Raw genomic sequence first — 22,535 nt, 5'->3', positions numbered from 1 at the left:
CTTCCTGTTTCTTGTTTATACTTGGTGACATGCCTTTTTTTTAATGTATTTTATTGATTATGCTATTACAGTTGTCCCGTTTCCCCCCTTCTCTCCCCTCCACCCTGTACCCCCTCTCCCACCCACGTTCCCCCCCTTTAGTTCATGTCCATGTGTCATACTTATGAGTTCTTTAGCTTCTACATTTCCCGTACTATTCTTGCCCTCCCCCTATCTATTTTCAACCTACATTCTATGCTACTTATTCTCTATACCTTTTCCCCCCTCTCCTCCTCCCACCCCCCCCTGCTGCTAGCCCTCCATGTGCCCTCCATTTCTGTGGTTCTGTTCCTGTTCTAGTTGTTTGCTTAGTTTCTTTTGGTTTTGCTTTAGGTGTGGTTGTTAGTAATTGTGAGTTTGCTGTCCTTTTACTATACATGTTTTTTCTTTATCTTTTTTTTTCTTAGATAAGTCCCTTTAACATTTCATAAAATAAGGGCTTGGTGATGACTAACTCCTTTAACTTGACCTTATCTGAGAAGCACTTCATCTGTCCTTCCATTCTAAATGAGAGCTTTGCTGGATAGAGCAACCTGGGATGTAGGTCCTTGTCTTTCATGACTTGGAATATTTCTTTCCAACCCCTTCTTGCCTGTAAGGTCTCTTTGGAGAAATTAGCTGACAGTATGATGGGAACTCCTTTGTAGGTTACTGTCTCCTTGTCTCTTGCTGCTTCTAGGATTCTCTCCTTCGTTTTTACCTTGGCTAATGTAATGATGATGTGCCTTGGTGTGTTTCTTCTTGGGTCCAACTTCTTTGGGGCTCTCTGAGCTTCTTGGATTTCTTGGAAGACTGTTCCCTTTGCCAGATTGGGGAAGTTCTCCTTTATTATTTGTTCAAATACGTGCTCCATCTGTTGCTTTTCTCCTTCCCATTCTGGTACCCCTATAATTTGGATGCTGGAACGTTTAAAGGTGTCCTGGATGCTCTTAAGCTTTTCCTCGATTTTTTGAATTCTTATTTCATCATGCTTTCCTGCTTGGTTGATTATATCTTCCTTCCGGTCCACTGTATTGTTTTGAGACTCAAATTCCTTCCTTTCACTATTGGCTCTCCTCCGCATATCTTCCTGCATCTCTTTTATGATAACCTGCATCCTTTCATCTAAATTGTACCCAAAAACAACCAATTCTGTGAGCTTTCTGATCACCAGTGTTTTGAACTGTGCATCTGATAGATTGGCTATTTCTTGGTCGCTCAAAATGATGAGTCCTGGGGGACTGATCTGTTCTGTTGGAAACATGTCTTATGTCTTTCTCTGTCCTTTTTTTTTTCCCGGTCTGGTCGCTCTTGTTACGGTGGGGGGCAGAGCCTTAGGTGTTCACAGGGGCTGGGCACCCCGGTCGCTAGATTGTGACGTTATATGTGGGGGCGGGGGGCGGGGGCGGGAGTGGGAGGGAACAATGGAGGTAGTTCCATTCTCCTGGGCTCAGACCCCTCCCCGGGATCCTGGGCTGCGAGCTCTGCCCTGGTCCACAATCGCTGCCCCACTGGGTCCGCCAGCCGCAGCTTGTGCACTCAGGGATCACCGCTGTGCTCTTGCGCCCCTGATGGCTGTCGCGCCGATTTCGCGCCAAATTTTCCCCGACCTCCACGCGCCGCCTACCAGCGCCTGCCCCGCGCCTGCCCGGCTCGTCATCTCCCACCAGTCTGGATGTATGGGTCCACTTCAACTTCTTGGCTGTCTGACTTCCGTTCAGATAAATCCTCTGTCAGTTCTGAGTGATATTCTGTCTGTAAATTATTGTTGTTCTAATCTTGGTTGTGCGAGGAGGTACGGTGCGTCCACCTATTCCTCCATCTTGCCGGAAGTCCAGTGACATGCTTATGAGTCTGTACACTTGAATTCTGGGTGCATCTCTATAGCTAGGGTTGTGTGATGATCTGGCTACTTGTTCTTCCATCTCTTTTGTGCTATGGTAATTGGGTCCCCATATTATCTCAGCTTTGTCTAATATTGAATAATAGTGGGTAGAATAGCTGTGAGGAATAGCTTTTAGCTGAAACCAGTAAGTGATCTCAAACTCACAGAGACTCAGGCAGATTAGGGGTAAAATGTACCATTCTTTGGATATTTTGCTTTGTTTACATTTTATTTTTTTCCTTAGTTTTTTGTATCAGTTTCAGGTGTACAGCATAGTGGTTAGAGAATCTTGTACTTTGCAAAGTATTCCCTTGATACTTCAGTTCCATCTGCCACCATACATAATTATTACAGTATTATTGGCTATATTCCCTATGCTGTACTGTACATCCCTATTACTGTTTTGTAACCACCAATATGTACTTCTTAATCCCTTTACCTTTTTCACCTAGTCCCCCAAACCAATCCTTCCTTTCTGGTAATTATCAGTCTGTTCTCTGTAACTATGAGTCTATTTCTGTTTTGTTTGTTTATTTAAATTGTTCTTTAGGTTTCACATGTATATAAAATCATATGGTATATGTCTTTCTCTGACTAATTTGACTTAGCATAATACCCTGTAGGTTCATCCATGCTATTGCAAGTGGTAAGATTTCATTCCTTTTTGTTGTTGAGTAATAGTCCACTGTATATATGTACCACAACTTTTTTATCCACTTGTCTGTTGATGGGCACTTGGGTTGCTTCCCTGTCTTGGCTATTATAAATAATGCTGCAGTGAATATAAGGGTGCATATACTTTTTCAAACTAGTGTCTTGGGTTTCTTCAGCTATATCCCCAGAATTGAAATCATTGGGTCATAAGGCAGTTCCATTTTAAACTTTTTGAGGACCTTCTATACTGTTTTCCATAGTGACTGCTCCAGTCTGCTTCCCCACCAATGGTACATGAGAGTTCACTTTTCTCCACATCCTTGCCAACGCTTCTTTCATTAATGATAGCCATTCTGACAGGTGTGAGGTGATATCTCATTGTGGTTTTAATTTGCATTTCTCTGATGAGTAGTGACATTAAACATCTTTTCATATGTCTATTGGCTATCTGTACATACACACACACACTCTCTCTCTCTCATACATGTGTATACACACACATCTGTTCTAAATGCTGATGGCCATCATTTCTTAAGGTGATATAAATATGCCATAAGTGGATATAATCTAGTTTACTTAGTCATCTCTCTACTATAGGGCTTTTAATTTGTTTCCTTTGCTTCACTGTACTAAATACAATGCAATGAATGTTTTTACCTATTGTTTCCTAAATAGAGAGTGTAAAGTGAGGTTTAAGGCTTGATGAGATCATCTGGAAGTGAAACTTTAGATGTGTTTAGACATTTTGGACTTCAGGCCTGAATCAGCTGAATGTTGTAGGAAGCTTGTAATTTCATACTGTACAGTGGCAATGTGTAAAATTTGCTTCTTTTTAGGAACGAAGACCCTTCCTTGCTTCAGAATGTACTGAGCTACCCAAAGCTGAGAAGTGGAGACGACAGGTACATTCTGGATGAATATGATCTTAGTAGAAGTAACAGGTTTCTAATTGCTTCTTGTTATCTAAATGACTTTTAAACCAGAATTCTAAGTTATTTTTTTAAAAAAGATTTTATTTATATATTTTTTAGAGAGGGGAAGGGAGGCAGAAGGAGAGGGAGAGGAACATCAATGTGCAGTTGCCTCTTGCATGCACCCCTTACTAGGGACTTGACTGGCAACACAGGCATGTGTCCCAGACTGGGAATCCAACTGGCGACCCTTTGGTTCATAGGCTGGCACTCAGTCCACTAAGCTATTACCAATTAGGGCCTATGTTTTTTTAAATTACTAATTTTAAATTACATTTTTCTGTGCTTTTAGACATATTCAAAAGTAATAAGAATCTATTAACTTTTGTTTTTTTCATAGATCATTGGAGAAATCTCTAAAAAAGTGGCTCAGATTCAGAATGGTAAGCTACTCTGTGTACTTGAAGTGTTTGATTTTCAAATTCACAATTAAATTTCGGGATGTCAACACTCTTCTCTCAATAATCAATAGAACAAGTAGAAAATAAGTAAGTACATACAAAAACTGAACAATACTACTAATAATTGGACCTAGTTGACATTTATACAACAATCTACTTAACCTAACATAAAAACATACATTTTATTTTTTAAATATATTTTATCAATTATGCTTTTACAGTTGTTCCATTTTTTTTCTCGCCTTTATTGTCCTCCTCCCTGCACCTCCCACTCCACCAGCTTTCCCCCACCTTAGTTAATGTCCATGGGTTGTACATATAAGTTCTTTGGCTTCTCCATTTCCCATACTATTCTTAACATCCCCCTGTCTATTTTGTACCTGCCATTTATGCTTCTTATTCCCTGTACCTTTTTCCCCATTCTTCCCCCTCCCCTGTCCCACTGATAACCTTCCATGTGATCTCCATTTCTGAGATTCTGTTCCTGTTTTAGTAGTTTGCTTAGTTCATTTTTATTTCTTATTATTTTTAAAGGTTTTATTTATTTTTTATTTTTTAGAGAGAGGGGAAGGGAGAAGGAAAGAGAGGGAGAGAACCATCAGTGTGTGGTTGCCTCTCATGTGGCCCCCACCGGGGACCCTACTCACACCTAGGCATGTGCCCTGACTGGGAATCAAACCAGCGACCCTTTGGTTCACAGCCCACGCTCAATCCACTGAGCTATACCAGCCAGGGAGTTCATTTTTATTTTTGTTTTTGGGTTCAGTTATTGATAATTGTGAGTTTGTTGTCATTTTATTCTTCATAGTTTTGATCATCTTTTTCTAAGATAAGTCCTTTTAACATTTCATATAATAAGGGCTTGGTGATGATGAACTCCTTTAACTTGACCTTATTGGGGAAGCACTTTATCTGCTCTCCCATTCTAAATGATAGCTTTGCTGAATAGAGTAATCATGGATGTAAGTCCTTGCCTTTCATGACTTTGAATACTTCTTTCCAGCCCCTTCTTGCCTGCAAGGTTTCTTTTAAGAAATCAGCTGATAGTCTTATGGACACTCTTTACCAGTAGGTTACTGTCTCATTTTCTCTTGCAGCTTTTAAGATTCTCTTATTTTTAATCTTGTATAATGTAATTATGATGTGCCTTGATGTGTTCTTCCTTGGGTGCAAATTCTTTGTGACTTTCTGAGCTTCCTGGACTTCCTGGAAGTCTGTTTCCTGTGGCAGATTAGGGAAGTTCTCCTTCATTATTTGTTCAAATAAGTTTTCCACTTCTTGGTCTTCCTCCTCTCCTTCCGGTACCCCTATGATTTGGATGTTGGAAAGTTTAAAGTTGTCCAGCAGGGTCCTAAGCCTCTACTCATTTTTCTGAATTCTTGTTTCTTCATTCTATTCTGGATGAATGTTTATTTATTCCTTTTGCTCCCAGTTTTCTTCCCTTCAGTGTTGGTTCCCTGTATATTTTTCTTTATTTCACTTTGCATAGCCTTCACTTTTTCCTCCATTTTGCAACTATACTCAACCATTTCTGTGAGCATCCTGATTACCAGGGTTTTGAACTTGTCATCTGATAGGTTGGCGCTGTGTGTGGGGGAGGGGTCAGAGAGGAAACAGTGCCGCTTGCTAGGCTCTGGGCTGGCTTTCAGTCACTTCTCCTGGTACCCACAAGCAAATTGGGCCGTACTGGTGCTGATTCCCAAGCTGGTGGGTTTGTGTACATTTTAGGACCCCACGAATCTCTCCAATGAACTCTGCTATGAAGCTGGGAGTTTCTCTTGTCACTGCAACCCCCACAGATTTTTATAGCCAAAGGTTTTGAGGCTTTATTTCCCCACACTGGAACCCTGAGTTTTGCTGTCTGTCTTGCTCCTCAGTTGTTCCTCCCAGTATATCTGCATGCAAATGTTGAAACACCAGGTCCACCAGTTGCTACTTTGCCATGAGTCCTCCCCGCCCTGGCTGCCCGTCTCCACCCCTCCTACAAGTCTGAATGAATGTTTCTTCTTTAACTTTTTGGTTGTCAGACTTCCATACAGTTTGACTTTCTGGCAGTTCTCGTTATTTTTTGTTTTAAATTTGTTGTCATTCTTTTGGTTATGTGAGAAGGCAAAGTGTATCTACCTATACCTCCGACTTGGCTGGAAGCAAAAGCATACACTTTATTTTTTAAAGAACACGTTTTAAAAAATATTTTATTTATTTTTAGAGAGAGGGGGAGGGAAGGAGAAAGACAGGGAGAGAAACATCAATGTGTGATTGCCACTCATGTGTCCCCCACTGGGGACCTGGCCTGCAACCCAGGCATGTGTCCTGACTGGAAATCAAACTGGCGACCCTTTGGTTCGCAGCCCGTGCTCAATCCACTGAGCTACACCAGTAGCAGGGCTACTGGTTGCAGGGCTTAAAGAACACATTTAAAAAATGTGTTCTTTAAAAAATGGAACATTCACCAAAATAAAACATATTTTGGCTCTGGCTGTTGGGGCTGTGCAAGAGGCAACTTCACATTGATGTTTCTCTTCTTCTCTTTCTTCCTCCCTTCCCCTTTCTCTAAAAATAAATAAATGAAGTCTTTAAAAAACCATATTTTGGGCTATAAAAGAAATATTAGCAAATTTAAAATAATTGAAATCATACATTGTGTGTTCTCTGATAGCATTAATGTAGAAATCAACAGCAGAAAGATATTGGGAAAATTTCAAATAATTGGAAATTAAACAACATACTTCTAAATAACATGTGTCAAAGAGGAAACCACAAGGAGATTAGAGATTTTGGCAGAGGTAATGGGTATTTATTTTTCTATTTTTTAAATAATTAAAAAAATATTCCATTGTACTTGAGATGAAACATTATATTTGTTTCAGGTATGCAACATAGTTATTAGCCATTTATATAATTTATGAAGTGATCACCCTGATAATTCTAGTACCGATATATACCATATATAGTTTTTACAGTATCATTGACTATATTCTTTTTGTTAAGTTTTTTTTTAAAGATTTTATTTATTTTTAGAGAGGGAAGGGAGGGAGAAAGAGAGAGAGAGAGAAACATCAATGTGCGGTTGCTGGGGGCCATGGCCTGCAACCTAGGCATGTGCCCTGACTGGGAATCGAACCTGCGATGCCTGGTTTGCAGCCTGTGCTCAATCCACTGAGCTATGCCAGCCAGGGCTTTTTTTAAAAATTTTTTTTATTTTACTTATTTCTTTTAGACAGGGGAAGGGAGGGAGAAAGAGAGGGAGAGAAACATCAATGTGTGGTTGTCTCTCATGTGCCCCCCACCGGGGACCTGGCCCTCAATCCAGGCACGTGCCCTGATTGGGAATCAAACTGGTGACCATTCAGTTCCCAGGCTGGGGCTCAGTCTACTGAGCCACACCAGCCAGGGTGATTATATTCTTTATGGTCTGCTTTACATTCTCGTAACTATTTTTATAACAGTCAGTTTGTATTTCTTAACCCCTTCTCCTATTTCGCCCAGTCTCCCAAACCCCCTCCCTTTTGGAAACTACCAGTCTGTTCTCTGTGTCTATGAATTTGTTTTTGCTTGTTTATTAGGTTTCACATATAAGTGAAATTGTAGGGTATTTGTTTTTCTCTGACATATTTGACTTAGCATAAAACCCTCTATGTCTATGTATGTTGTGGGAAATGGTAAGATTTTATTCTTTTTATGGCCAAGTAATATTCCATTGTATAAGTATACCACATCTTTATCGTTTTGTCTACTGAAGGACAGACACTTAGGTTGATTCTATATCTTGTCAGTGATCACAAGGATGCAAGTATCTTTTTGAAATAGTGTTTTGGATTTATTTGGGTATATATTCAGAAGTGGGATTGCTGGGTGATTTGGTAGTTCTGTTTTTAATTTTTGGCGAAACCTCCATACTGTTTTCTATAGTGCCTGTTACAACTTACAGTACTACCAATATGCACAAGACTTCCCTTTTTTCTATATCCTCACCAAAACTTGTTTGATTTATTTATGATAGCCATACTGACAGGTGTGAGATGATATCTCATTGTGGTTTTAATTTGCATATCCTTTTTTTTAACAACTGATAGTCAATTTATTAAAAAGGTTGATTTAAGCATCTGTAATGAGGACTTCAGTCTCGGCTCAGCTCAATACTGATGGAAGTAGTTTGCTTAAAAAATCTCAGAAGGGCCATTCAAGTCAGTGAGTCACTTGTGGGTCCTTATGTGACATGATCCCAAGTCTTAGAACTGCCCCACCCCTCACAGGGAGTTTTTCTTGTAGTGATTCTTGGAGTCTTGGAACCCATCTCAACTGGTTCTTTCACTTTGAGATTCTTTTCCTTGGCACCTCTGATCAGGTTAGTACACATCATCTGCAAAGACTTTACATTCCGATTAGAGTAATTCTAATTCAGTGAATCGCCACCTCTGGTTGAGTGGGTATCTTTCTGGTATCTTTATTATTTTTTAAAGGTTTGATTTATTTGTTTTTGGAGAAGGGAAGGGAGGGAGAAAGAAAGGGAGAGAAATATCAATGTGTGTTTGCCTCTTGTGCACCCCAAACTGGGGACATGGCCTGCACCCCAGGCATGACTGGGAATCGAACTGGTGATCTCTTGTTTCGCAGCCCGCGCTCAATCCACTGAGCTGCACCAGCCAGGGCTCTTTCTGGTGTCTTTAAAAGCCATTGCTGCCATGCTGCTTCCTGGCCAATTTGTTCCTAGTTGAGAAAGCGAACAGTTGTGAATCAGGAGCAGGAGTGGGTGGGACATTAGTTAGCTACAGCTGCAATCTCCTCTTCCTCAAAGAGTTTAATTTGCATATCCTTGATGATTAGTGATGTTGAACATGTTTTCATATGTCTATTGGCCATCTGTATGTCCTCTGTGGAGAAAAATGTCTGTTCTGGTCCTCTGCCCATATTTTAATTGGATTTTTTATTTTTTTGCAACATTTTCAGCATAGTATGCTTTATTATTTCAAGAAAGGTAAAAATGCAACTGAAACACATTGTGCGGTATATGGAGAAGGTGCTGTTACTAATTGAACATGTTAAAAGAGCTTTGTTTTGGCTGGAGGTTTCTTGTTGGATGATGGTTGAGTAGACCAGTTGAAGTTGATTGTGATCAAATTGAAACACTGAGATCAATAAACGTTATACCACACAGGACATAGCTGACATACTCAGAATATCCAAATCAGTAAAGTTATTGGTGAAAGTAAAACATGTATCTTTTATTTTACAGAAAAAACTAAATGGACTTTTTGGCCAACCCAGTATATTATAGATATTAACCCCTTGCTGAATGTATTATTGGCCAATATATTCTCTTGTACAGTAGTTTGTCTCTTCATTTTTTTTTTTTTGATGGTTTCCTTTCCTGTGCAGAATGTCTTAGTTTGATGTATTCCCATTTGTTTATTTTTCCTTTTGTTTCTCTTACCCAAGGAGACATGCCCCCCAAAATATTGTCAAGAGTATTATCACAGAATTTACTACCTGTATTTTCTTCTGGGAGTTTTATAGTTTTACATTTGTGGTCTACATTTAGGTCTTTAATCCATTTTGAGCAAATTCTTGTTTTGGTGTAAGAAGGTGATCTAATTTTATTTTTTTGCATGGGGCAGTCCAGTATTGCCCATAGTATTTGTTGAAGAGGTTGTCTTTACCCCACTGGATAATCTTGCCTCCTTTGTCATATATGAATCGACCATAAAGGTGTAGGTTTAATTCTGGGCACTTTATTTTGTTCCATTATTCTGTGTGTCTGTTTATATGCCAGTACCAATACTCTTTTGATAACTGTAGCCTTGTAGTTTGGTTTGATGGATAGGTATCAGATTGTGTGACCTCCAACTTATTCTTTCTCAAGATTGCTTTGGCTATCTGGGATCTTTTGTAGTTTCATACTAATATTATTTGGATTTTTTTAGTTTCAATTTTGTGAAAAATGCTATTACTTCTTTGATAAGGATTGCATTGAATCCATAGAGTGCTTTGGGTAGTATGGACGTTTTAATGATGTTAATTCTCCCTATCCATGAGCATGGTATATGCTTACATTTATTTGCATTTCTTCAGTTTCTTTCTTCATTGTCTTATAGTTACAGGTCTTTTATACTCTTGCTCAAATTTATTCCTAGGTATTTTATTATTTTTTGATGCAGTTGTAAATATAGTTATTTTCTCAACTTTCTTTCTGATAGTTTGTTACTACTGTAACAATGCAGCCAATTTCTGAATATTAATTATTTATTCTGCTTCTTTACTGAATTCATTTATTAGTTTTAGTAGTTTGTGGTGGAATCTTTAGGGTTCTCTCTATATAGTGGTATTCTGTTATCTACAAATACAGTGTTAGTTGGCTGTGGTTGGGTGTCAGGGAATCACCAGAGGGAGGTGAATTCTATTAGCCAGGTTAATGAAGAACTCAGATTTTGTGCCTTCCTGCATCTGCTTTTCTGTTTGGAGGTAGGGTTCAACAAAGGAACAGTGGCACCTGCCAGCCCTTTCATCCCTGGAGAGAGATGTCCCGATCCCTGTTCCTGCACTCCCCCAAAGCTAGTCAGTTTAGTTTTTTCCCCCCGTATGTCCCTTGTGCTTTTTGAATTGCTACCTCTGTGCTGAAGCCCAGAGCAAATGAGTTTGTGAGCAAATGAATCTGTGCTTGGGCCTGAGACGTGCAACGCCCAGGTCTCCAGCAGCCTTTCATCTCACTTGGATATAATCTTCACTAGTTTTTCACAGCCAGATGTTATGGGGATTTTTATTCCCAGCAGTGGATCCCTGGCCAGGGGAACCTAGTGTAGGGCTGGGATTCCATGTTCCTCATGGGGGAATCTCTATAGCTGAGATATTTCTCCTGATTCTTTTTTTTTATTGTTTACTGATTTGAGAGAGAGAGAGAGAAACATCAGTTTGCTGTTCTGCTTATTTATGCATTTATTGGTTGATTCTTGTATGTACCCTAACCAGAGATTATACCTGCAATCTTGGTGTATTTGGACAATGCCGTAACCAACTTTCGTACCCAGCTAGAGCTCCCTCAGGATTCCTAATTGCCACACCATGGGTGTGGGGCCTGCCAATCCATGTGTATCCCCATCCTACCAGTCTTGACGTCACTTTCTTATATCTTTAGTTATAGGACTTGTGTTCAGCAGGTGTTCAGGTGGTTCTCATGATGGTTATTAAATAATTTAGTTGTAATTTTGATGTGATTGTGGGAGGAGGTGAATACAGCATTCACCTACTCTGCCATATTGACCAGAATTTCAGAAAATATTTTTAATTTAGTGATAATGAAAACTTAACATCAAAATTTAGGAAAAAAACAATTATGGCATGCAACTAAAGCAATGCTTAGATGAAAATGTATTGCTTTAAAATAATAGAAAATAAGAAAGTTAAAAAATCAGTGAATTGTTTCTACCCCATTCAACTAGACAAGAAGAGCAAATTAAACCTAAAGTAAGCATAAAGAAGGAACTAATAAGATGAGAGCAGAAATCAATGAAATTGAAAACAGAAGGAGATAGAGAAAGTAAATCAAGGCTGATTCCTAAGACAATCAATAAAAATTGATAAACTTTTAGTCAAAATGACTGAGGAAAAAAAAACACAAATTACAAGTGTCACAAATAAAATTGGGCCATGACTGGTGTGACTCAGTGGGTTGGGTGTCATCCTGTAAACTGAAAGGTTGCTGATTCGATTCCTGCTTCAGGGCAGATGCCTGGGTTGCAAGCCAGGTGCCTTTTTGGGGGTGTGCCAGAGGCAACCAAATAACATTTCTGTCACACGTTAATGTAGCTTACCCTCTTTTTCTTCTGCATTTCACCTATCCAAATAATTCAATCAATCTTAAAAAAATTTTTCTTTACTATTCTATTAAAGTTGTCACAGTTTTCCCCTGTTTCTCTCCCCTGCCCACACCCCACTCCCACAATCAATCCCCACCCTGTTGTCCGTGGGTCATTCATACATGTTCCTTGACTAGACCCTTCCCCTCCCTTACCCGCTCTTCTGCCTCACCCTGCCCCTCTGGTTACTGTCAATCTGTTCCTCGTTTCCATGCCTCTGATTCTATTTTTCCCATTCGTTTGTTTTGTTCATTAGGTTCCTGTAACAGATGACATCATATGGTGTTTGTTTTTCACTGCCTGGCTTGCTTCACTTAGCATAATACTCTCTAGTTTCGTCCATGCTGTTGCAAAGGTAGGAATTCCTTTCTTTCTGCTGCATAGTATTCCATTCTGTAACATACCCCAGTTTTTTGATTGATTCATATACTGATGGGCACATAGGCTCTTCCCAGCACTTGGCTGTTTATTAATGCTGCTATGAACATTGGGGTTGGTAGGTTCTTCTGAATTGGTGTTTCAGGATTCTTAAGGTATAATCTTAGAAGTGGCATCCCTGGATCAAAAGGCAGTTCCATTTTCAGTTTTTTGAGGAAATTCCATACTGTTTTCCAAGGTGGCTGTACTAGTCTGCATTCCCATAAACATTGTAGTAGAGTTCCCTTTACTTGATAACTTTTCTAGCACTTGTTTATAGATTTGTTTATAATGGCCATTCTGACCACTGTGAGGTGGTATCTCATTGGGTTTTAATTTGCATCTCTCTGATGGGTAGTGATGCTGAGCATTCTTTCATATGTCTCTAGGTACTCTGTATGTCCTCCTTGGAAAAGTGGCTGTTCAGGTACTTTGCTCATTTTTTAATTGGATTGTTTGTCTTCCTGGTGTGGAATTGTGTGAGTTCTTTATATATTTTGGAGATCAAACCCTTGTCTGAAGTGTCATTGGCAAATATATTTTCTCATACAGTTGATTCCCTTTTCATTTTGCTGATGTTTTCTTTAGCTGTGTAGAAGCTTTCTATTTTCTTGTAGCCCCAATGGTTTATTCTCTCCTTTTTGTCCTTTGCTCTGGGGGACATGTGGTGAAAATATTGCATGGAATATCTGAAATTTTCCTGCCTATGTTCTCCTCTAAGACTTGTATGGTGTCCTGACTTATATTTAAGTCTTTTATCCATCTTGAGTTTATTTTTGTGTATGGTGTAAGTTGGTGGTCAAGTTTCATTTTTTTTACATGTAGCTGTTCAGATCTCCTAACACCATCTGGTGAATAGGCTAGTTTTACTCCATGTTATGGTCCTGCCCCCTTTTTTGAATATTAATTGGCCATAGAGACATGGGTTTATATCTGGACTCTCTATTCTGTTCCATTGGTCTATGTGTCTGTTCTTACGCTAGTACCAGACTGTTTGGACTACAGTGGCTTTATAATATAGCTTGATATCAGGTATTGTAATCTCTCCTACTTTGCTCTTATACTCTGAATTGCTGATACTATTTGGGGTAATATATGGTTCCATATAAATTTTTGAAATGTTTATTCTATGTCTGTAAAATATGTCATTGATATTTAATAGGAATTGTGTTGAATCTATAAGTTGCTTTGGGTAGTATGTACATTTTCATAATATTAATTCTTCCAATCCATGAACAGGGTATATGCTTCCATTTATTTGTGTCTTTAATTTCTTTCTTCAGTGTTGTGTAGTTTTCTCAATACAGGTACTTTTTCCTAGGTAGTTTTATCTTTCTTGTGGCTATAGTCAATGGGAATTTTCCCCCTGATTTCTGTTTTTGATATTTCGTTGTTGGTATACAAAAATGTGTTCGATTTCAGAATATTGACTTTGTATCTTGCTGTTTTGCCAGATTCACTTGGTAGGTCAAGAAGTTTTTTGAGGGAGTCTGTAGGGTCTTCTGTGTACACTATCATATCATCTGCAAACAATGACAGTTTTACTTCCCTGTTTTCAATTTGGATGCCTTTTATTTCTTTTTCTTGTCTGATTGCTGTGGGTAGAACTTCCAGTACTATGTTGAATAGAAGAGGTGAAAGTGGACACCCTTGTCTTGTTCCTTAATCTTAGTGGGAAAGCTTTTACAAGCTTAGTGGGCAAAGCTTTTTTTGCCCATTGAGTATGATGTTGGCTGTAGGTTTCTTATATATGGGCTTTATTATGTTGAGGTTTGCCCTCTCTACTCTCACTCTGCTGAGTGTTTTTATCGTAAATGGGTGCTGTGACCTTATCAAATGCTGTTTCTGCATCCATTGATATGATCATGTGATTTTTGTCTTTCCTTTTGTTTATGTGATGTATTACATTTATTGATTTGCAAATGTTGTACCATCCTTGCATCCCTGTGATGAGATCCACTTGATCATGGAGTGTGATGTTTTTAATGTATTGCTGAATGCGGTTTGCCAATATTTTGTTGAGGATTTTAGCGCCTGCATTCATCAGTGATATTGGCCTGTAGTTTTGTTTCTTTGTTGTGTCTTTATCTGGTTTTGGGATCAGAATGATGCTGGTCTCAGAAAAGAGTTTGAGTCTTCCCCCTTCTTGGATTTTTTGGAATAGTCTGAGAAGGATAGGGTCTAGCTCTTCCTTAAATGTTTTGTAAAATTTTCCTGTGAAACTGTCCAGTCCAGGGCTGCTGTGTGCCAGGAGTATTTTAATTACTGATTCAGTTTCACCAGATGTTATCAGTCTGTGCAGGCTTTGTGCTTCTTCTTTATTCAGTTTTGGAAGATTATGAGTTTCTAGAAATTTGTCCATTTCACCCAGGTATTTAAATTTCTTGGCTTATATTTGTTCATAGTAGTTTCTTACAATCCTTTATATTTCTGTGGTAATCAGTTGTAATCTCTCCTCTTTCAGTCTATTTTATTTATTTGGGTTCTCTTCCATTTTCCTTGATGAGCCTGGGTAAAGGCTTGTTGATTTTGTTTATCTTTTCGAAGAACCAGCTCCTGGATTTATCCAACCTTTGAATTGTTTTTTTAGACTTTTGTCATTTAATTCTGCCCTGATCTTGATTATTTCCTTCCTCCTACAGGGCTCTGGGAATTGTTTGTTGTTGTTACTCCACAGTTTTTATAGTGTAGGGCTAGGTTATTTATTTGAGATGTTTCTGTCTTTTTTAGGTAGGCTTGTATTGCCATGAACTTCCCTTTCAAGATTGCCTTTGCTGTGTCCCATAGGTGTTAGACTGTTGTGTGTTCATTTTCATTAGTTTCCAGAAACTCTTTAATTTTTTTAAATGATTTTATTTATTTATTTTTAGAGGGGGGAAGGGAGGGAGAATAAGAGTGAGAGAAATGTCAATGTGATTGCCTCTCACATGGCCCCCACTGGGGACCTAGTCTGCAACCCAGGCATGTGCCCTGACTGGAAATTGATCCAGTGACACTTTGGTTTGCAGCCCACGCACAGTTCACTGAGCTATGCCAGCCAGGGCTGATTTCCTCCTTAATGTCATTATTAACCCATTCATTGTTTAATAGCATGTGGTTCAGTCTCCATGAATTTGAATGTTCTTGAGTTTTTTCCTTGAGGCTGGTTTCTAGTTTCAAGCCCTTGTGCGCCAAGAAGATGCTTGATATAATTTGTTTTCTTGAATTTGTTGAGGCTTGTTTTGTGTCCTATCAAGTGGTGTATGTGTGAAAATGTTCCATGTGCATTTGAAAAGAATGTGTATTTTTGCTTCTTTGGCATGAAAGGTTCTATATATATATATATCAGTTAAGTCCTTTGATCTAGGGTGGTGTTCAGTTCCACAATATCCTTGTTGATATTTTGTTGGGAAGATGTATCCATTGTTGACACTGGGGTGTTAAAATCCTGTTCTATAAATGTGCTGCTATCTATCTTTCTTGAAGTCTTTCAAGATTTTCCTCATGTATTTGGGTGCTCCTATGTTGGGTGCATAAATGTTTACAGTGTTTATGTCTTCTTGATGGATTCTTCCCTTGAGCATTAAGAAATGTCCTTCTGTGTCTTTTTTTATGGCGTTTGTTTTGAAGTCTGTCTTGTCTGATGTAAGCATTGTTAAACCGACTTTTTTCTCTTGTCCTTTTGCTTGGAATATATTTTCCAGCCCTTTGCTTTCAGTCTGTGTAGGTCTTTTATTTTGAGGTGGTTCTCTTGTAAGCAGCATATATGTGGGTCACATTTTCTTATCCGTTCAGCTACCCTGTGTCTTTTGTTGGAGGATTTAATCTATGTACATTTAAAGTTATTATTGATAGGTACTTATTCATTGCCGTTTTACCCCTTTGTATCTGTGTTCCTCTCTCTCACTATTTTTTCTTCTTCTTCTTAAAGCAGCCCCTTTAGCATATCTTACACTGCTGATTTGGTGGAGGTGTATTCCTTCAGCCTACTTTTGTCTGGGAAACTGCTTATTTCACCTTCTATTTTTTAAAAAATATTTTTTATTGATTACGCTATTACAGTTTTCCCATTTTTCCCCCTTGATCCCCTCTCCACCCTGACCCCCCAACCCTCCAGCCCCTTAGTTCATGTCCATGGGTTGTACATATAAGTTCTTTGAGTCCTCTGTTTCCTATACCATTTTTTATCTCTCCCTATTTTATGCCTAAATTATGCTGCTTCTTCCCTCTACCTTTCCCCCGCATCTCTCCCTTCCCTGTCCCCACTGACCTCCCTCTGTGTGATGTCCATTTCTCTGATTCTGTTCCTGTTCTGGTTGTTAGCTTAGTTTTTGTTTTCATTGTTTTTCTTTTTTTTAAGGTTCATTTGTTAATAGTTGTGAGTTTCTTGCCATTTTATTGTTCATAATTTTTATCTTTTTCTTGAGTAAGTCCCTTTAACATTTCATATAATAAGGGCTTGGTGATGATGAACTCCTTTAACTTGACCTTATTGGGGAAGCACTTTATCTGCCCTTCCATTCTAAATGATAGCTTTGCTGAATAGAGTAATCATGGATGTAAGTCCTTGCCTTTCATGACTTTGAATACTTCTTTCCAGCCCCTTCTTGCCTGCAAGGTTTCTTTTGAGAAACAAGCTGATAGCCTTATGGGCACTCCTTTGTAGGTAACTGTCTTCTTTTCTCTTGCTGCTCTTAGGATTTTCTGTTTGTCTTTAATGTTGGATAACTTTTTAATGATGATGTGCCTTGGTGTGTTCTTCTTTGGGTCTACCTCCTTTGAGATTCTCTGGGCTTCCTGGACTTCCTACAAGTCTATTTCCTTTGCCAGATTGGGGAAGTTTTCCTTCATTATTTGTTCAAATAAGTTTTCAATTTCTTGCTGCTGTTCTTCTCCTTCTGGCACCCCTATAATTTGGATATTGGAACCGTTCAGGTTGTTCCAGAGAATCCTCAGCCTCTCTTCATTTTTTTTTTTTATTCTTATTTGTTCGTTCTGATCCAGTTGGATGTTTATTTCTTCCTTTTGTTCTAAATCGTTGCTTTGGATCCTGGTTTCCTTCGTGTCACTGTTGCTTCCCTGTATATTTTGCTTTATTTCATTTTAGGTATCTTTCACTTGTTCTTTCATTTTTTGACCAAGCTCAATCAGTTCTGTGAACATTTTGATTACCAGCGCTTTAAATTCTCCATGAGATAGGTTGGAAATCTCCTCATCTGTTAGTTCCGAGGTTTTGCTGTGTTCTTTCATTTGGGCCATATTTCTTTGTCTTGGCACACCTGCTAAGTTGTAAGGGATGGGCCCTTTGGTATTCACCAGGGCAGGGCAACCCTCTTTGCTGTGTTGCCTGTGGGGGAGGGGTCAGAGAAGGAACAGTGCAGCTCACCTGCTCATCTCTTGTTCACTTTCCAACAGACTCCTGTGTCAGACTAGAAGCATCTGCCACTGTGGCAACCCCAGCCATAGCCCACAGTCAGCACTGAGTCTCAGTTTTCCCCTTAAATTAGCCCCTCCCATGCAGCTCTGCCGAGCTTGGCAGTCAGTCCCACCGCCCAGCCACCTTCCCTCAGTTTTTCTGAGTTGGCCTGTGCGTTCTGCCTTACCGATCTTGTTATTCTCATTGATTTTTTCTTAATTCCTTGGTTGTTGGAGTTCCATGCAGTTTGATTTTCTGGCATTTTTGGTTGCTTATTGATTTTACATTGGTTGTTATCCTCCTTTTGGTTGTGCAGGGAAATGAAGGGTTTTTATCTATGTCTCCATCTTGGCCAGAATTCCCTTACCTTCTATGTTAATGGACAGTTTTGCTTTGTAGCATAATCTTGGTTGCAAGCCTTTGCTTTTCAGTACTTTGAATATTTCTTGCCATTCCCTTCTGTTTTGTAGTGTTTCTGTTGAGAAATCAGTGATACCCTTATTGGAGCTCCCTTGTATGTTACTATCTGTTTCTCCTTTGCTGCCTTTAAAATTATCTCTTTGTCTTTAAATTTGCCATTTTAATTATGATGTGTCTGGAGTGGGCCTCTTTGGGTTCATCTTGATTGGGATCCTCTGTGCTTTCCAGATTTGTGTGACTTTTTTCTCATCAAGTTAGGGAAATTTTATGTCCTAACTTTTTCAAACAGGTTTTCTATCCCTTGCTCCTCTTCTTCTCCTTCTGGTTTCTTTATGATATGGATATTATTATGTTTCATGTTGTCCTGTAGCTCCCTTAAACCCTCTTCATTCTTTTTGAGTCTATTTTTCTTTTTCTTTTTTTAAGTATATATACTTTTAATAATAAATTTTTTTAGATTTTATTTATTTATTTTTAGAGAGGGAAGGGATAGAGAAAGAGAGAGAGAGAGAGAGAAACATCAATGTGTGGTTGCTGGGGGCCGTTGCCTGCAACCCAGGCATGTGCCCTAACTGGGAATCCAACCTGCGATGTTTTGGTTCGCAGCCTGAGCTCAATCCATTGAGCTATGCCAGCCAGGACGAGTCTATTTTTCTTTTCCTGCTCTTTCTGGGAATTTTTTTCTACCTCGTCATCCAGCTTGTCGATTCTGTCCTCTACTTCATCTGGCCTGATTTTGATTCTTTCTACTGTATTTTTCAAATCAGAAATTGTATTCTTCATTTCCTCCTGGTTCTTGTTGATAGTTTCTATGTCTTTTTTCATGCTGATATAGTTTGCTGTAAGTTCCTTGTAGCTTCCCTGGAGTTTTTTGTAGTTCTCACTGTGCTTCCTAAGTGTTCTTATAACCATTATTTTGAGCTGAAAATGTCTGATAGTTTGGTTACATCAAGTTCATTTAGCATTCTTTGTGGGGATTCCTCCTTTCTTTTGTTCTAGGGTTTCCTTTTCTGGGGATTCCTGAGTAGATGCAGGAAAAATATTTGACAGAGTTTAACATTCCTTCATGATAAAAACTATTAACTAACTAGGAATAAAAGGTAACTTTTTACCTTAATCAAGCACTTTTATGAAAAAATCTATTCCATCATCATACTTATTAGTGGAAATTTGAACACTTTTTTCCTAAGATGAGAAAGTACGTAGAGATAGTCATTCTCATCACTTCTATTCAATATCATAGTGGAATTCCTAGCCACTGCAGTAAAGAAAGAAAAGGTAATATAAATATAAGGCTCACAGATTGGAAAGGAAGTAATAAAGTTCTCTATTCTCAGATGACATGTTTTCTATGTAGAAAATCCCAAGGAATCTACAGAAAGATTTCTAAAATAAATATAGGCATTTGGCAGTGTCATTCAATAGAAGGTCAATAAACAAATTTTTTGTATACTATGTGAATATTTGGAACTATAACATTTTTATAGTGCTATTTACAAATGCATCAAAACACAAGAAAGACTTAGATATAGCCCTGGCTGGTGTGGCTCAGTGGATTGAGCACCGGCCTGTGAACTAAAGGGCCATCAGTTTGATTCCCAGTCAGGATGCATGCCTGGGTTGCTGTCCAGGTCCCTGGTAGGGGGCACTTGAGAGGCAACCACACATTGGTGTTTCTCTTCCTCTCTTTCTCCCTTTCTTCCCCTCTCTAACAATAGATAAATAAAATCTTTTAAAAAAAGAAAGACTTAGATATGTCTGATAAAATCTATGTGTGATTAATATGCTAAAAACTATGAAACAGTGATGAAAGAAATCAAAGAAGACCCAAATAAATGGAGAGATATAAAGTATTTGTGGAGGGGAAGACTCAATATAGGAAATATACCAATCTTTTTTCAAATACTATCACAATCAAAATCCCAACAGTATTTTGTTTTATATGTTGACAAATAGTTTAAAAATTTAAATCTATAGGTAGGAGAACTAGAATAATCAAAACAGTTTTGAAAAAGCACAAAATTGGAGTATTTATACCACCTAGTTTTCAGGTTTAATATGAACTACAGTATTCAAAGTAATGTGGTATTGGTGAACAATAGACACATAGACCAATGGAACAGAGTAACATGTCCATAAGTAGAGCCACACATTTATGATTAATTTACTTTTGACAAAGGTACAAAGCAATTCAATGGAGAAAGGGAGGGACTCTCCCTTGGAACAGCCATAAGACATTTTATTTCAGTGGTTCATTAACCATATGACCTCCTTTTCTGTGGTAAGGTGCTCTAGCTACTTCCTGCTCTTGGCCACTACAGACAACATCCTCAGCAAACTCCTTTGTGCACATCCTTTTAAATCAGTCCCTTAGGCTTAATTCTCATACCATTTAATAACACATTGTTTTCTTGAAAATACTAAGTCAAGCCCGGGCTGGCGTAGCTCAGTGGATTGAACTCGGGCTGGGAACCAAAGTGTCCCAGGTTCGATTCCCAGCCAGGGTACATGCCTGGGTTGCAGGCCATAACCCCCAGCAACCGCACATTGATGTTCCCCTCTCTCTCTCTCTCTCTCTCTCTCTCTCTCTCTCTCTCTCTCTCTCTCTCTCTCTCTCTCTCTCCCCCCCTCCCTTCCCTCTCTAAAAAATAAATAAATAAAATATTAAAAAAAAAGAAAATACTAAGTCAATACAGAATGCTACCAGCCTCATGCATGTTTGCTAGATTGAATACTAAGTTTCCCCACCAGTAAGGTTTTGCTATTTTAGTAGTCATGTAAATAGAAATGCAGGATTACTTCAGTTTATATTTCTTTGGTTGCTAATAAGGATGAAGTTTTTTTCAAGGATTTTTTTTTTCCCTTATGCTGGTGGCAACTCTGTTCATAATCCTTGCTCTTTCATTTATTTGGGTATTGATGGTATTTAAAATAAATTTAAAATGAGTATTTTTTATCTTGTATGTCTTTGTAGATGTTGACATTCATTTTTATGGGTATGACATTGAATGGTATTTTGAAGAAATGATATAAATATTTTTGTTTTCTAGCTGGCTTAGGTGAATTCCGAATTCGTGACCTGAATGATGAAATTAACAAACTGCTAAGAGAGAAAGGACATTGGGAGGTCCGGATAAAGGAGCTGGGTGGTCCTGATTATGTAGTAAGTAAGCAGCTCACTTACCCCCAGTGGCTGTTAGGGGTAAGCTTGTAAGCTTTTGGGCAGGCTGGGTGAGTCTTACCTAGGAGCATGCAGTTCCCAGCCCATGCCTATCAGAGGGCAGTCACTCAAGTAATGAAAGAAGGCTTGAAAAGTACTTGTTGCAGGTAGACAGGAAACCATGAAAAGCATAGGTCAAATAATGCTTAAAGGCTCTATAGTACAGGTCTCAGAGCAGATAAGGCACATACATTTACTAGTCAGATGTTCCTAAGTAAGCCACTTAATCTCTCTGGGTCTTGCTCCTTGGGAATTAGGGCAACCATTATTGGATTTTTACCTGAGGGGGCTGTGGAACACTCCATTCTTTCCTGGTTTTACGGAAACAGTGGCTTTCAAGGTTTTACGACCGTGAGTCATTATAAATATGTGCCTACATGTGTGCGCACACACACACTTTATATCACAACCCAGTGAACACAAAAATGTGCTGAAGAAATACTTAATATGTGTTGATGCACTTTGTTATTTTCTATTCTGTTCTATTTTGATTTTTAAAAAAATTGATGATTGTGATCCACTTAACTGATTTCATGTCTTGCTATTGGTTTCAACTTTGAAAAATACTGTTCCCAGAGCTTGTGAAAAGATCTGCCTCAGATCATTTGAACTGGTAGTATCTAATTAGTGGACTATATGTAATGTGTCATGTAAGAAATACATGGCAGTTTTTCTACATCATGGTCTTTTCACATTTGTGAAGGTCTAACACAGCCATAATTTGCACTTTAATACCTGCAATGTAAATGAAGCATTTCTTCTTCCCATAACATAAAGAAAGGCATTCACATTTCTTGAACATCTGTTGTATTCTAGGCAATGCAGTAGGAACTTTCATTTAACCTCTTTACCAGGTTTGTGATGATGTATTTTGTTTCCTGTCAGCCTTCATTAAAGTAATGCAGAAATTTATCAGTCCTCATAGAAAATGTCAGAAGCATTACAAAATTAAAATATAATTCTTAAATTCACCTCCCAAAAGCAACATTGGTTTTATATATTTCCTTTCAGAATTTTTTAATGCCTAAGAATTTTGTTTTCATTTATTATGTATAAAAATAATAAATTTATGCTCCGACTGGTGTGTCTGAGTGGGTTGGATGTCATCCCACAAGCCAAAAGGTCGCTGGTTCAATTCCTGGTCAGGGCATGTGCCTGGGTAGAGGGCCAGATCCCCAGTTGGGGACACTGAAGAGGTGGCTGATTAATGTTTCTCTCGCACATCGATGTTTTCTCCTTCTCTTTCTCCCTCCTTTCCCTTCTCTCTAAAAATAAATAAGTGCATTTTTTTAAAGGTGGTA

At 38.6% G+C, this 22,535-nt stretch overlaps 1 protein-coding gene across 1 annotated transcript in view; it reads left to right on the top strand.

The window, feature by feature from the left end:
- Positions 1 to 22,535, top strand: part of ISY1 (ISY1 splicing factor homolog) — a 38,337-nt gene that overhangs the window by 3,683 nt on the left and 12,119 nt on the right. The window contains exons 4-6 of the mRNA XM_045850001.1: positions 3,394 to 3,459; positions 3,869 to 3,911; positions 21,065 to 21,177. Coding sequence (XP_045705957.1) covers positions 3,394 to 3,459; positions 3,869 to 3,911; positions 21,065 to 21,177 — 222 coding nt within the window. The remainder of the gene's footprint in view (positions 1 to 3,393; positions 3,460 to 3,868; positions 3,912 to 21,064; positions 21,178 to 22,535) is intronic.

The sequence above is a fragment of the Phyllostomus hastatus genome, unplaced genomic scaffold, assembly GCF_019186645.2.
Source record: "Phyllostomus hastatus isolate PE091 unplaced genomic scaffold, TTU_PhHast_1.1 phas_contig_80, whole genome shotgun sequence".
In the NCBI taxonomy this organism is placed as follows: domain Eukaryota; kingdom Metazoa; phylum Chordata; class Mammalia; order Chiroptera; family Phyllostomidae; genus Phyllostomus; species Phyllostomus hastatus.
The sequence above is the reverse complement of the archived record's forward strand: the minus strand, read 5'-3'. Positions and strand labels throughout refer to the sequence as shown.